The sequence below is a fragment of the Nomia melanderi genome, chromosome 1 (assembly GCF_051020985.1).
Source record: "Nomia melanderi isolate GNS246 chromosome 1, iyNomMela1, whole genome shotgun sequence".
Taxonomy (NCBI): domain Eukaryota; kingdom Metazoa; phylum Arthropoda; class Insecta; order Hymenoptera; family Halictidae; genus Nomia; species Nomia melanderi.
This window is the reverse complement of record NC_134999.1, coordinates 23587042-23601869: the sequence shown is the minus strand read 5'-3', so window position 1 is coordinate 23601869 and position 14828 is coordinate 23587042. Positions and strand designations below refer to the sequence as shown.

Genomic DNA, 14828 nt, shown 5'->3' with positions numbered 1-14828 from the left:
ATAATTCAGACAGAGAATATTTATATTCGTCTATATAGATTTTTAGGTCTATATTTATCGTTAAGCTCCGTATATATATTAACTATTTTTTTTTATATAATTTAACTACATACCACAAAGTTTTGAATTAATTGAACGTCACGATCACAGGTTTATATAAATATAATTTATATATTGATTTACAGTATAATATATTTCTTTTGTAAAAGTGTAGGCACTATTTAAAGATTTATGTTTTAATATTGATAAAGTAACGAGAAGTTTATTTATTTTTATTGTTAGTTTAAAATTTCATTTCGGTCCAAACGGATATCCGGTGTGCGCACTCTAGCGACCATGTGAATCGACCACTTTCTTTCCGTTCATGGCTCGTGGCACTGTTTGATACTTGTCACGATGAAGGTACGAATCTAACGATATTTTCAACATCTTGCAACAATTGGAGATAAATTGAGAGCAGATTTGTACAGTGGGGAACTATGGATAATTTTTCATTTATATATTTTGTCGATTTTCCCTTTATTCAATTTTATTTATACTTGCCTAGCCGAGGAGTGACTTGAAACATGAGTACTTAATAATCCAACCAGATTTCATTCTAATTATATTATGTCTGTTAGAAGCCATAGGAAATAATTTTGCAGGAAATTTCATTGATACCTATGTGCTTTACAAAGTCACAATTCTTATTTTGCAATCTATCATTTATTTGTTTTAAACATTGTTGTTTCTGTTTTAGTTGAACGTGTCTTATCCAGCGACAGGATGTCAGAAGCTGTTCGAGATTTCAGATGAACACAAGCTAAGAATATTTTTTGAGAAGCGCATGGGTGCTGAGGTTGAGGCTGACGCTTTAGGTGACGAATGGAAAGGATATGTTGTCCGGGTCTCTGGTGGCAACGACAAACAAGGGTTTCCTATGAAACAGGGTGTTCTCACCAATGGTAAGTTATAATGGTTATTTTAATACTGTTGTGATTAAGGTATAATGTTTTGTTTAGACTTACTTTAATTTAATGTGACTGTAAACAGGTCGTGTGCGTTTATTGCTCTCGAAGGGACAATCCTGCTACAGACCAAGGCGTGATGGTGAACGTAAACGTAAATCAGTTCGTGGGTGTATTGTAGATGCCAATTTGTCCGTACTTGCTCTTGTCATTGTAAAGAAAGGAGAAAAGGTATTGATCATTGTGTTAGTTGTTACTATGTATTATTTTATCCATGTTATTAAGGGTGTATCTAAGAACTTTGTTTATATCTTACGATACTATCGTATACATGGGAGATTAAACTTCAATTTTGATTTGAGAAGAAGCATACAGTTTTTGTGCTTTATCTCAGTGTTCAATTGAGACATTGATTTATTGAAATCTCTTCATTCGGAATAACTTATTCGTATGAATTAACCGAATGTTCTTTACAGGAAATTCCAGGTTTGACGGATACTCATGTACCACGTCGTCTAGGTCCTAAAAGAGCGAGTAAGATCCGCAAACTGTTCAATTTATCAAAGGATGATGATGTACGCCAGTTTGTCGTGAAACGACCAATTCAAAAGGAGGGCAAGAAAGAGCGTTTCAAGGCCCCGAAGATCCAACGTCTCATCACTCCACTCACTTTGCAGGTACATATATTTTACACGTGTCTTTCGTTGCAGTTCTCACAATGACAAATAACAACAACAGAATTTTAGGTTATGAAACATTGTTGAAGGTTAAATGAATAAACTTGCATTACTTTTACAGCGTAAACGACATAGATTGGCTTTGAAGAAGAGGCGTAGTTTGGCTCGCAAACAGCAAGCAGCTGATTATGCGAAATTACTAGCACAAAGACAGAAGGAAGCGAAGAACAGGCGTCAGGAAGAACTGAAACGAAGGCGCAGTGCTTCGATGCGAGATTCGAAGTCATCCGGTCAATTAGCACCTACCACGCAAAAGTAAAATGACTGCTATGTTGTATTTACAATTTAATAAAAATAATTTCACTTACGCGTACTTCTTTTCATGTTATTAACACGTAATGTATTATGTATCATTTTAACAACATACCATCTGGTGACATCTTGTTTGTAAATTCTGTTCTCAATTTTTTAATTTTACAAAGGACACCTGCACGAATCTTACCAACATCAAAGAGCATAGTGTTTAGTATAAAAAATAATAATATGTAAGTTGGAAATTAATGTACTTAATGAGATTAGAACGTAGAATGGTAATCAATGAAATGTATGCAAGTGCAAAAAGAAAAGTAGGTAAATACTTTATAAGCAGTACTGTAATATATTTATATACTTTATTATATATATAATAAGATATATTATAGATACTTCGGATTCTAATTCAAAAACTACATCTTCCATTACTCACAAATTATGTAAATCTAATTTTAGATTAATTTGATTCAATTCAGTGTTTTATATATAATTTATTAATAATTTTATATATATATTTCACTGATTCCTTGAAAGGGCCTGTCACTGGAAATGGACCCCAGCTGAAATGGAGATTGTGATTATACCACAAGTGGAAAGCAAAGATTATTAAAAAAATATATTATTTCTGTGTAATTTATATTAACATTCCAGTAACAAGTAATTCAAAAAAAGTTATGTAACAGAAAAAAAGGGTCATTCAAGCAACAGCGCCACCTTGAATCTTGCATCCCATTAATTAACCATTTTTCTATTTAACATTTTATATTCTCATTAGTTTTCAAAGTATTTGATAAAATAAATTTGTCATCCTCAAATTTGGATGTCATTGTCGCCATGAATATGAGCAGCTGTAAAAAATGTTTTGAATATATTTTAATACTGTTTATGTACACCAGGTTTCATAGAAACCTGTGAGCACAAATTAGGTTATGTTCTTTAATGATTTTAAATTTTCACAGTAAAAACAGTAAATTAAAGGAAAATTCTCTTTTCTATATTACAAAACTATTTTTGATTGTAAAAAAATTTTTTTTATATTTTTCACAATTTTTCTAGAATATTTGTTAGTTTTTAGCATCATGTATTTTGTTTGTTTTATGGGGAAACGAAACCTAAGTAAAATTTGATTGTTTATAAAAAGAATAATGATGTAAAAATAACGTCGAAAGTGTTTTATTCAATTTTATTGGAATCGGAGGTCATAACTGTTAACTAACCTGATTTCAAATCTGATTAATACATCAAATTAGCAGCTAGTTACGTTGACGTAATTTTATTCAATTATTTTAAAATTTATATCTGGTTGCAGCTTATATATTTTGTTATATTATATTTACAGCCAGTTACATGTATTTTATATTTGCAGGATGACATTTCTTTTCATTATTTTAATTTTAATTAAATCAAAATTACACAGAAATTAAAAACATGTTTGTGATCATGGATTCAATTATATAATTTGGCCATAAAATAATAACAGTACTCTCTGTATTTGATTTTTTTATTTTTTAATTTAATTTTAACAAATCCCTTTGGTTTCAGTCGTAACTTTACTAACATTTAGACAATTCTTGCAAAAACATTGTAAAAGAACCACTGAACAATAAAATACTCACAAAGGTTTGTTGTACTCGAATAAAAACAAATAGCTTCCAATCGGATCTAAATATAAATACCAATCTTCTTCCCCTAAAACAGCAGTCAGTTCACGCATCCAAAAGCTATGCTCACATTTTCTTACTTTTTCTATCCATGCGAACCTCTGCATGTAATAAGACGAATCAACACAGCGTAACACTATAAGTACCTGTTATCTGGGTACCACACATTGGCGGAGAGTTGGGATTCGCAGCCACAGAAGGAAGAAGATGCGACTCCTTTTACTTGGATCAATTACACCCTCGTTCTTTTCGAGTACCAACTCTCCATCAACGAAGAGTACGTTTACTTTAATTCTTCAGCGAAACGTATGACAATTACAAATCTAACTGTTTGTACTTCCACAAATATATATATATATAACACTACAAACACTTCTCCATACAGATAGCAGTATATCCAGGAGAGCGAAACAAAAAGAAGTTGCTTAAAAAGTAGGGCAAATACTTACTTTATTTTTGAGCACAGATACACTTCACCGGTTAGTTGGAGTTCTATATAAAACATACAAACGTCAAGTCTAATGCTAATCGGACAACTGAAGAAATTCCAAGATCACAACATAGGTAGAGAGATCTATGTATAAAAATAAGATACTAGATCAGCATCCGTAAAACAAAGTCTACCTAGAAAATTGCCAGCTGATTGGCCTACCGTACAAGGATTTCAATGAATGCTTGTCTTGTATGCGTATTTATCACAAACGGTGACAACACTTTATTAGTACTCTTGACTTATCTCAGTATCTTTTCTTGGGTGAGGGGTATGCGAGACAAAGCGAGAATTGGCTAAAAGCAATTGCGACTGGATTTACGAAAAGCAGCTACGACATTACTTTTATTACGTTTTCCTACGTATAAACATCGAACAATCGGACTGTATTCTCAGCACGGTTATGCTCGATTCTGCTTAATTACAATAATATATTTGTATATTTATATTTATATATATACGTGTGTGCCTGTGTACGTGTCTGTCTGAGTGTCTACGTATTGGTATATATAAATATATATATAAATATAATATACAGGCTGAGTCACCTAACGTTCGCACCTGAAATACCTTTCTTGTTTTTAAACATACGTCGACTGTCTTAAGGACAAAGTTGAATGGTTCAGCGGAGCTCACATGGTACCAAAAAGATTTCCGTCTTTACGTCATTGTTTTTAGAGATTTCAAGGTATCGAAGATACTTTGATCAAAGTATTGCTAATATCTCATTAACATTGGAACTACCGTATTCATTTTTTCCAATTATTCAATAGATAACAGACGCTTCTCTGAGAAAGTACTAGAGAAACTGGTTTAACAATACCCGAACTGAATTGCAAACCAACTGAAGTCTCAATAATTGCACTCTTCAGGTATCTACAGAACAATTTCGAAGAGAATTTAACTGCTCGGTGGTTCTAGTGTTAACTGTCAAGTTCAGGACGTACGAAGATCACTTTTATACTCACAATTTGATACTCTGTCAATCTATAGTAAACAAAGTAGGTCATTCCATTTAAAGAAATCAAAGTGAACTTGAAATCTCTAGAAAAGAATGACGTAAGAACAGAAATCTTTTTGGGATTATGCGAGCCCCACTGAACCATTCAACGTTGTTCTTAAAACATTGACGTACCCTTAAAAACAACAAAGACGTTTGAGGTGCAAGCGTTAGGTGACTCACCCTGCATATATATGTATATACGTATATGTATGCAATAAGAATGCGTATCTCTGGATACACACATATATACATGTATACGTTGTATAATACATATTATATATTATCAATATATACGTGTGTCCGTGTGAGTGTCAGCTCTTTTCTTCTATTATAAATGTAAAATACTGTCATGCATGTACTATGGAGTCGTGACTCAAATCGAACGCGTTCACATTCATTAGCACAATTCTCGTTGCAGAAACTGAAGGTCACGTTTTATGAAGCATACATTTTTATGAAGCTCGACGCCGACGACCACGCTGACGAACGGTCCACCGTACATCAGAAGAGCAAACGGACTCTCGCGTTCTCTCAAAATGAGCCCCGACTCGTATACGTGTGATCCTGCCACGCTCCGATTCCAAAGAATCATTCTGTACAAGAGTGCTACAACAGAGTCTACCAGAATGAAACGTAAAGGAAGGAAAAACAAGAAAGTACACCCTTAGGGTCCTACGGTTTCCAACCTGGTCGGTGTCAGAATTGTTAATAAAAGATTAACATTAGAACCACAGAGCATTTGAACCGTCTTTTTAAAATTTGAATGATAAAAGTGAAAAGAATTTATTAAGATTTCAATTGGTTTATATTTCAGCTTAGGTATTACTAAATGAAATTCTTTAATTGTTTTTTAATGTGTGTAATAATTGTGAAAGAAACTAGGAATTGGTCTTTTTGACGCACCTGGTACTTCTAGTGTTAATGTTCGTACCGTATCTACAAATAAACTTCATATTGAACAAACTCAGTGAAGTAATGTTTGTTTTGTAATGAAGTTATTATTTGAAACGTGTCTTTTATATCTATTAACACTAGAGCTACTAGTCAAAATATCATTCCTGATTTCTGTTACAATTACTGAAAAGGTACAGATTCTGTGAGAAATTGTTAAAGCTAGAACTACCAAGCACTGAAACCATCTTTTTAACACTAGAACTACCATTCCTAGATTCTTCTTTCACAATTATTGAATAAATAATAGACCTTCTGTAAGAAGTTTCTAAAGAAATTGTTTTAGTAACACACAAATTGAATAAGTCAATTGATATCTCAATAGCATTCTTATAGTTCCTATAGACAAATTTGAAAATGTCAATTTGATTGCTCAGTAGTTCTAATGTTAAAATTTCTTTATGAAAACTATATATATGAATTTCTTAAGATTTCAATTGGCTTATATTTCAGTTTAGGTATTACTAGATCAGTTCCTTTAATCATTGCTCAAAGAAGTGTCTGTACCTTTGCAATAATTGTAAAAGAAATTAGGAATTGATTGTTTTGACTCGCTTGGTAGTTCTAGTGTTAAAGAAGTTGAACCGGGTGGGTCAAAATTGACCCATTCCTGATTTCTTGTTATGATTAGTGAAAAGGTACAGATGCTACTTTAAAAAATGACTAAAAAAGTTGATTTAGTAATACTTGTACTAAAATATAAGTCAATTGAAATTTTCATAAATACAGTTTTACAAAGAAATTAAAAAGCAATCAGTTTAAGTGCTTGGTAGTTCTAGTGTCAAAGAAGTTGATTCAATAATATCTATACTGAAGTATGAGTTATAAGTTTTATAAATAAATTTAGTCAGTTTAAGTGCTTGGTAGTTCTAGCGTTGGAACTTGACTTAGTAACGCTTATACTTCAATACAAGCCAATTGAAATCTCCATACAGTTACAAGTTTCGCAAAGAAATGAAAAGAAGTCAGTTTAACTGCCTGGCAGTTCCAGCGTTAAGAGACAAGTGCTCCAACATTAATAAAAACTGTTTCCAGGCAGGCGTAGCACAAAGTTTGGAGACCGCAGCCCTAACTTAAACGTTCTCTCAGAGGAGAAGAGCTGGATCCCTCCCCGGAGACAATGCGATTGAGACAGGGTGTTCCCAGAAGAACAAAGAGGCTCCAGTAATCGTGATTGCTACAAGGTTTTATTATCAATGGATCGAAAAGTGGCAAACAACGATGCACGAACGACGACGAAACACACAGGTAGTACAGCAGAACGATGTCACACGGCTGGATTACGAACTTCGTTTTTATTGTTCATCATCAAAATAGTTTAGTAGTACCAACATCGAGTCAAAATGATCTGGCTCACTTAGAGAGGGGGGGGGGGAGGTTAGGTTGGGTGTGTGTGGATAGAAGGGGAGGCAGAATGGTAAAAGGGGAGAGGTTAGCCAGCGTTTCAACTGGTAAATAGTTTTGTCTATCGAAAAAATCGGTCATAAGTCGATCAAGCATTATTACACGAGGTCTTGGCGAGCGGTTAATTAAATACGTGAGTAATATGCGTGTACAAATCGACCGTTCCACTCGTTGCCTTGACTCTAGTCCCCATCTTGTCCTCGTCTACGTTTAATGTCTTGCGCTACGGGCTAATAGTATTTTTGTTATGGTTAACTAGAAAACTAGTACCTCGACAAAGTTTTTCTCGCGTATTTCACCGCCGCTCCTGCCCACCACTTCTAGCGTGTTTCTCCGTTTTTGTTAATTAATACACGTTGATTGGACGCCATGCGCTGCCTGCTTTTATCGCTTTTCGTCGCATTCGCCGGCAGTTCCATTCTCGCGTACTCTACAACGCATCTACAAGCAAAAGAACATCAACTTGGCATTCTAATGGAACGGTTTTACTGGTGGTTTCGTAAGTGCTTCTTTCTGGGGCTGTTTCTTCGGTGTCTTTGATATTGGACTTGCTTGTGGAACATGGGGAATAGTTTGAGTAGAGTTTAAAAGCTGCTGGTGATTCTGTTGGATGATAGTTGTACGTTCTGTCCATTTGTTGAGGAAAATATTGTATTATATTAAACTTCTAAGTTTATGAAAATGTGGAACGTACTCAGCTTTTATAAGTTAGTAATAATTCTATTGAAATAATAGTTGTAAGTTCTGTTTCGTACAATTGTTTGTTTGCTGAGACAAATATTGTATAAGCTTTCAAGTTAATGAAAACATGGAAAATTCAGCTATGTCAGTGATGATTCTACTGAAATAATAGTTGTAAATTCTGTCCATTTGCTGAGACAAATATTATATAAGCATACTAAGCTTTCAAGTTGATGAAAATATGAAAAATTTAGCCCTCACAAGTCAGTGATGATTCTACTGAATAATTGTAAGTTCTGTCCAATACATATTAAGCTTCCAAACTTTGAAAAACGCATTTACGAACAACCATTCCTCAGAATTCAATTACTCAGTAACTCCAAGCAAATGTTCTTTCGTTTACTGACATTTTGTATGCATACGCGTACGACTGATCTCGTCGGATCCTTCCTCGGTTATAGAGGAACAATTCTCGAATAGCTTCACCAATATCGAATACAGTAATTACTCCCATAATGCTCGCTGTTACCCCACAATGCCTATTCACATCCATAGAAGTTCTGAACTCCATGGAAGTACTTCGAACAGACTTTGGTCATCAACGAATGAATGTTCATCTCATAATTTCCCAACGCTCAACTTTCTCTCTATCTTAGCAGCACTTGTAGACAGTGTACACATATGAGAAAACTGAGCACAATTAACCCTTTGCAATTGACAGACAACTCAGTCGCCAATTAAACTCTTGCCTTATAATGTGATTCAATAAATATATATATCATTCGAATTCAAATTCCTCTGTAATTAACTATACTCAAAAGGAAATATAGGCTTAACATGCTTAGAATTTTTCCCAATAAATTACTAATGACAAATAGGCCAAGGGGTTAATACAGCTGAATGATTTTGTTTAGTATGAAATTCTGTGGTATAACCTTTAAATTCCTTTCAAATAAAATACTGGTTTATCAATTTTTGTATCTGATCTAGTCAGTTGTAACAAATATAAAGTAAATCATGATTTATACTGAATTTCTAGTTATGTCCCTGGTTTATCAATCTTTGTATCTGATTTAGTTATCGCTTATAACAAATACAAAGTAAATCATGATTTATACTGAATTTCTAGTTACATCTCTGGTTTATCAATCTTTGTACCTGATCTAGTCACTCGTAACGAAGTAAATCATGATTTATACTGAATTTCTAGTTACGTCCCAGGTTTATCCATCTTTGTACCTGATCTAGTCACTCGTAACAAATACAAAATCATGATCCACACAGAATCTCCAGTTGTCATTTGAAATCCAACGTAAACAAAGATTCTACTGAACAGTCCGTCAAATACAAAGGGGCAGAAGACCCTGACACTGAGTGAAAGCATTAAGCAAGCACAACTGGAGTAAGTACTGCAGTACGCTCAGCACAAGGGCGCAGCAATGGAAAGTCGAACGTTTAATACGGACACACCGTTGCTCACGCTCGTTCGAGTATTTACATGGTACGACTTGGCTCCTGGCGCTAGGGCCAATGCTACTCGATCAGCGTCGGACATATTAAATCGACGTCTCGGTATACGGTAAGTAATGACTCCGCACATTTTGTTTTCTGTGTGTCTGTGTTCGGTATCTCTTCTATGTCGATATACATATTTTAATCAGCATCGTTTTTCCGACTTCACATCGTCAAGAGAACGCTCGAGGAGAGATCAGTGCAGCAAACGAGACCGAGTTGTTGTATCGAGGGAGGATGAAGGGGGACGACGCGTACGAACAAACCAGAAAAGATGCTCCGCTGCGCGTAACTTCTCTTTTACATGAAGAGGCTTTTCTTCTTCTCTCTCTTAACCATAGAAAGCTAATTTTATCAATGTACCGACTCTCCTCGAATCGTGCAGATCGTTACCGTAAAACGTACATATAATATTAATAATTACTAATTATACTTTATTATAAATTAATTAAAGAGCTCTTAATCGTACGTGTTTATGTGTGTATAATAATATTAATATTAATAATAATAGTATGTACGATAACTTCTTTTTTCCTTTTTTTTTTCCTTTAATCCTCTCGAATTTGCAGCAGCTTACTCTTTCGGCCGTTGATTTCCTCTGTTTCTTGTTTATATCCCCGTCGGATTCGGTGCGCATCGTTCGCCTTCCTTCCACAATCTCTGTCTTGCTTGACGAAGGTTCAACGAAACTCTGACATGGTTTGGTGACTAGCGGCATTCCCAGATCTTCACCGTCTGGTCAACACTACCGGTGACCACGTAGGGATGACTTTTGTGAAAATCTAGAAACAGTCGTTGGCTTTAGTTTATGGTTCAACAGTGTAACGTCAGGCTGGAGGGATGTGAGTGTAATTAGTGCAGCGTTTTAAGCAGGTTTTATCTTCATTGTGTTACGTACCCTGGAATATGTCAGTCTTAGGAAGCCTGTGGGTTAACGTTATAACAAAGATAGAAAGAAACCTATCATTCGGGAGGATTTCAGTTCTCTTTTGGCAACGAACTGAATGTAGTTGTGTCAATTCAATGTTTCTTTTAATCATCAGTGAAAATGAATGAGAGATTAACATTGATAAATACCTACATGATGATAGAAATATAGGTACATAGACTGTTATCGAGAAACAAACATTGCAGACACGATTCAACGTCTGTCTCCATTATCAACTTTAAACATGTTAAGTAATGTTGAAAGAAAAATATAACTTGTAGGTTTCTTTTGTCTTGTATCTGTTTACCGTATAGAACTTTCTAAACTGTAAGGTTTTTTATAATAAAAGTATTGTTTTTCACTTTTCCTCCCTAAAACCAGGAGCATTCTGAATAATTAACATTTCTAACAGAGCATATCCTTGCGTACAGTGATTACTAGAAAAGTTAGGTTATATTAGAATGGTATACAAGATAAATGGATATAAAAGGTACATTCTCCCATGCATTGTAGATTTATAATGCTCCAAAGAATTCTATACACTGAACGTATCGTCTTACACTTACCAACAGAGGTGCAGAAGTGGACATGCGCCTCAAGAGTTTTCATTGCTCGCTTGTTGCGTGTGTCCCAGACTCGCAGTGTTTTATCGTCAGAGGCACTGACGATAAACTTGCCACCGGGATGGAAAACAATACCGCGCACCCAATTGTCGTGTCCTAAGAGGGCGAACAGGCATATACCGGCGCCGACGTCCCATACGCGGATTACTTTATCTCGTGAGCCAGATGCAAGGAAAGGTCCTTCATGGGCACCTTTATTGTCAGCACCTGCTGCAGCATTGATTGATGCTCTTGCAGTCTCCGGTGCCCATGTGATGCACTCCACCACGTGGTCATGGTCTCTGAGTTCGACCTAAAAGTTACAGTCAAATCGTACACTCTGGTATCTTCTCTTTTGACAATTCGTCTTCAGGATTACGTAAGATTTCATTGGGAATATCAATTGTTCACAGAACGGAGAATAGTTTCACAAAGTATTCTGTGCGTTAGTTGATGTTCTTAATTCTGGAAGTATTCTCAAGTCTGTTGACAATTTATCGTTAAGATTGTCTGCATTAATCTATTGGTTAACGCGGAGGATACTTTGTGAATTGAGGTCCATATTTTATTTTTACTTTCTTGAGGATTCCTTGGTAATTAGGAAAATATCAAACATTCGTTTTAATTTTGTAATATTATAGCTTCTCTAATTATGTTTTAGTTGGGCATCAAGTATCTATTTGTTCATTCAGAGGTTTATATAATAAGAACTATAATAAGAAACTGATCAGGTAACTTTTTTCGTTTCTATCTCACACTTTATATAAAGACTAAAGTGAAAGTTCAAACCAATGTAACGACTCTTTTTCCACAAGTGTTAGTTTCCACAAATTTATGTTTAAATTTCTCAATCTTTAGTCATCATTTAGGAATAGTGCAAATATATAATAGTCCAAATTATGATACAAAATTTCTATTGATGTTCCATTACTTTCCAATAGTAAATCATTCAACTATTCACACAAGCACGCCATTTTCATCTATAAGGAGAAGTACTAAAATATTTACATAATTACTAAAGACTAGTATATGAATAACTCTCAGTCATTTGATTGAATGCAGCAAAATGATAAAATGAAAAATTGAATATAAAACGTAGAATAAGGTATTAACACATGAAACATAGAAATAAAACAATTCTGCCCCATAATTTACATAAGATCTTTCTTCACGTAAGGTGCAAATAATATTGTTACTATCTTATAAGAAAATAATGAGCGTTCCCAATGAAAAAGAAAATTATATTTCTAAATACACAAGATCTTTCTTCGCGTAAGGTGCAAATAATATTAATACCTCATCAGAAAATACTGAAAGTTTGTGACATAGAATACTGTCTAGTGCGAATGGTTAACAATTTTGTTATAACAATTCCCTACCTTCGTTTCCTTCGTCGCCACGTGCCAAACTCGCACCGTTTGGTCATTCGAGCAACTAGCAATCAGCTCACCGCAAGGACTGACCCTGGCCATTCGTACCCATTCTCTGTGCCCTGTTAACGTCTTAACACAATAACCCGTCGCGACTTCCCAGATTTTGATGGTCTTATCCCTAGAGGCGCTCACTACGAAATCGCCTTGTGGCACAAATGCGACTGAGCTGACACTGTGATCATGTCCGTGCATGGTTTTCACGCAGGCGAATGACTGGTGAAAGTCCCACAATTTAATAGACATGTCCGCGCTGCATGAAACTAACAGTTTTCCGGAGACGTCGAATGAAACGTCCTGCACGCTGTCGGTATGTCCTTTCAATGTTCTTTCAAATTCACCGCTCTCGAAGTCCCACACCTGAGTGAAATGTGAACGGATCAGACGGCCGGTTTAGGTAACGAGATCTCCAAGCATTGACACATGGGAAATGTTGAAAGTAAGTAAATCTTAGGAACATCGTTTACTATTTCCTGCACAATTTATTTATAGAATAAGAGATTTCGAACTTCTATTTCATGTACGAATGTGAAAAGTCTGACACAGCGAAAGAAGATAATTGAGTTTCATTAGAGAACGAATAAAAATAATCCTTGATTCTCTAAACGCTGTGGGAATACGTTCTGTGAAACATGGACTTTGAATTTATAAATATGTTTTAATACGAAACGTTTCATTTGAGAAGCTTCGCTACAGAGGTGCAGCATTATAGAAGTTAATTAAAGAAATGAATAGTATTTCATTCAACCTTGTGCAAAGTATTCTATAGAGATATGAATAGGTATATAAATGTCTACAGATCTTACTTTGATAATAGCAGTTACTCCGTTCCAACATTTTCCAATTATGTCACCTCGGGCCTCATGTTTACCTTAATGGTGGCATCTTCGCTTGCAGACACTATAAGACTAAAAACTGGGTGAAAAATAACTCTGTTGATGGGAGCTCTGTGCCCAGTGAGACTAAATTTTTCTGGTGGCCTTGGTATCCACTCTGATGGTGATCTTTTGCTGCGTGTTGGTGCTCCCTCGATGAATTCTTTCTCTGCTTCGGATAATTTGGATTCCAATTCCATTACCTACAAATGAAACGAACAGTTGTCAGTTGTAATAGCCAATTTATGTTTCATACGTTGACGTACCACCTACACCTTTGTAACAGAGATACATAGGAATAATTATTAATTATTTGCTATCAGAATTCACGTTACAATATTATCTAGTTATTTACGTTATTGAATATTTTTCCATGTTACTTATCTTATGAATTATAATTGTTTTGTCATCTCTGGTCACCAGTGACCACTGTGGCAGTCAACGTTAAGCAAAGTAGATAATTAGATTTTTCAAATTCAGTTGAATAGTTCTTTAATCTTTTTTAGGTGAATTTAAAGTTCACCGAATGAAATATTGATTATCTGAAAACATTTCTAAAATCAACGTGCAATAATAATCTAATTCCATCAAACAATTTAACATTATATTTTTTCATTTTGTATTTTCTAAAAATTGCACAGCATTCAACGTGTTAATAATTATTCTTATTTATCTTTGTTACAAAGGTGTCAGTGTTCAACTTGTTAAATATTTCACCTTTTTTTGTAGACGTATCACCGAGGTCCATTTCTTCTCCAGCAGACCTCCGTATTTTCTTTCGACCTCGCCGGGTATGTCAGCTTCTTTCTTGAACGCCTCGAGGGCATTTTGGTAGCCATTGGTGCTGAGATAGTCTGCGATCGCCTTATTTCTGCAAGAAGGTACCAATTATTTCATATCCGACTCGCATTCCTTACCAGGCATAATAATTCTTCCGTTTCGAGTACGTTAATACTAGAACTACAGAGTAACTCAAGGACATTTACTGTACAGTTTCTCCTATTGTTCTTAGAAACACTGAGATTCATTTACGTTTTGGAAATTAGAAGCTTAACCCCTTGACCTATATATTTCTTAACTCTGGTCGATGCGGCTGCTGTCATGAATAATTTATTGGAAAAAGAGAAAAATTCTATATTTCCTTTTAACTATAATAGTTGATTACAGACGAATAATATTCACTTTTTTAAACGTAATTAGGCGCTGATTTACACTGTTTCCCATCTGAATTCTCAAAATTGATATATTGACGTGATCAATGAGTAAATGAATTTTCAACTAATTACAGTAATCAGTTATTTAAATGCTATGCGGCGAAAACAGTTCATAGTTGAAAAACCACCTGGAGTAAGGGT

The 14828-nt window shown here is 34.9% G+C and overlaps 2 protein-coding genes across 10 annotated transcripts in view; one reads left to right on the top strand and one right to left on the bottom strand.

The window, feature by feature from the left end:
* Positions 1 to 263: 263 nt before the first annotated feature.
* On the top strand, positions 264 to 1991 carry RpS6 (ribosomal protein S6). The gene is made up of 5 exons (XM_031981219.2): positions 264 to 402; positions 740 to 944; positions 1033 to 1178; positions 1424 to 1624; positions 1746 to 1991. Exons 1-5 carry the CDS (start codon positions 397 to 399, stop codon positions 1941 to 1943), a joined length of 756 nt encoding a protein of 251 aa, XP_031837079.1. The 5' UTR covers positions 264 to 396; the 3' UTR covers positions 1944 to 1991.
* A 1428-nt stretch (positions 1992 to 3419) lies between these two features.
* Positions 3420 to 14828, bottom strand: part of Lis-1 (LisH and WD40 domain-containing Lis-1) — a 31735-nt gene continuing 20326 nt past the window's right edge. For all 9 annotated transcript variants that reach the window (XM_076367021.1, XM_076367029.1, XM_076367026.1 and 6 more), the window contains exons 3-7: positions 14191 to 14344; positions 13470 to 13676; positions 12548 to 12958; positions 11133 to 11481; positions 3420 to 10420 (exon numbers count right to left, since the gene is read on the bottom strand). In XM_076367021.1, the coding sequence (XP_076223136.1) occupies positions 10347 to 10420; positions 11133 to 11481; positions 12548 to 12958; positions 13470 to 13676; positions 14191 to 14344 (1195 nt within the window). In that variant the 3' untranslated portion in view covers positions 3420 to 10346. The remainder of the gene's footprint in view (positions 10421 to 11132; positions 11482 to 12547; positions 12959 to 13469; positions 13677 to 14190; positions 14345 to 14828) is intronic.

What these genes read in the sequence shown, in the direction of transcription:
- RpS6 (XM_031981219.2), top strand. An exon ending in ACAGGGTGTTCTCACCAATG is followed by an intron (nt 945 to 1,032) that starts GTAAGTTATAAT and finishes GACTGTAAACAG; the next exon opens with GTCGTGTGCGTTTATTGCTC. An exon ending in TTGTAAAGAAAGGAGAAAAG is followed by an intron (nt 1,179 to 1,423) that starts GTATTGATCATT and finishes TGTTCTTTACAG; the next exon opens with GAAATTCCAGGTTTGACGGA.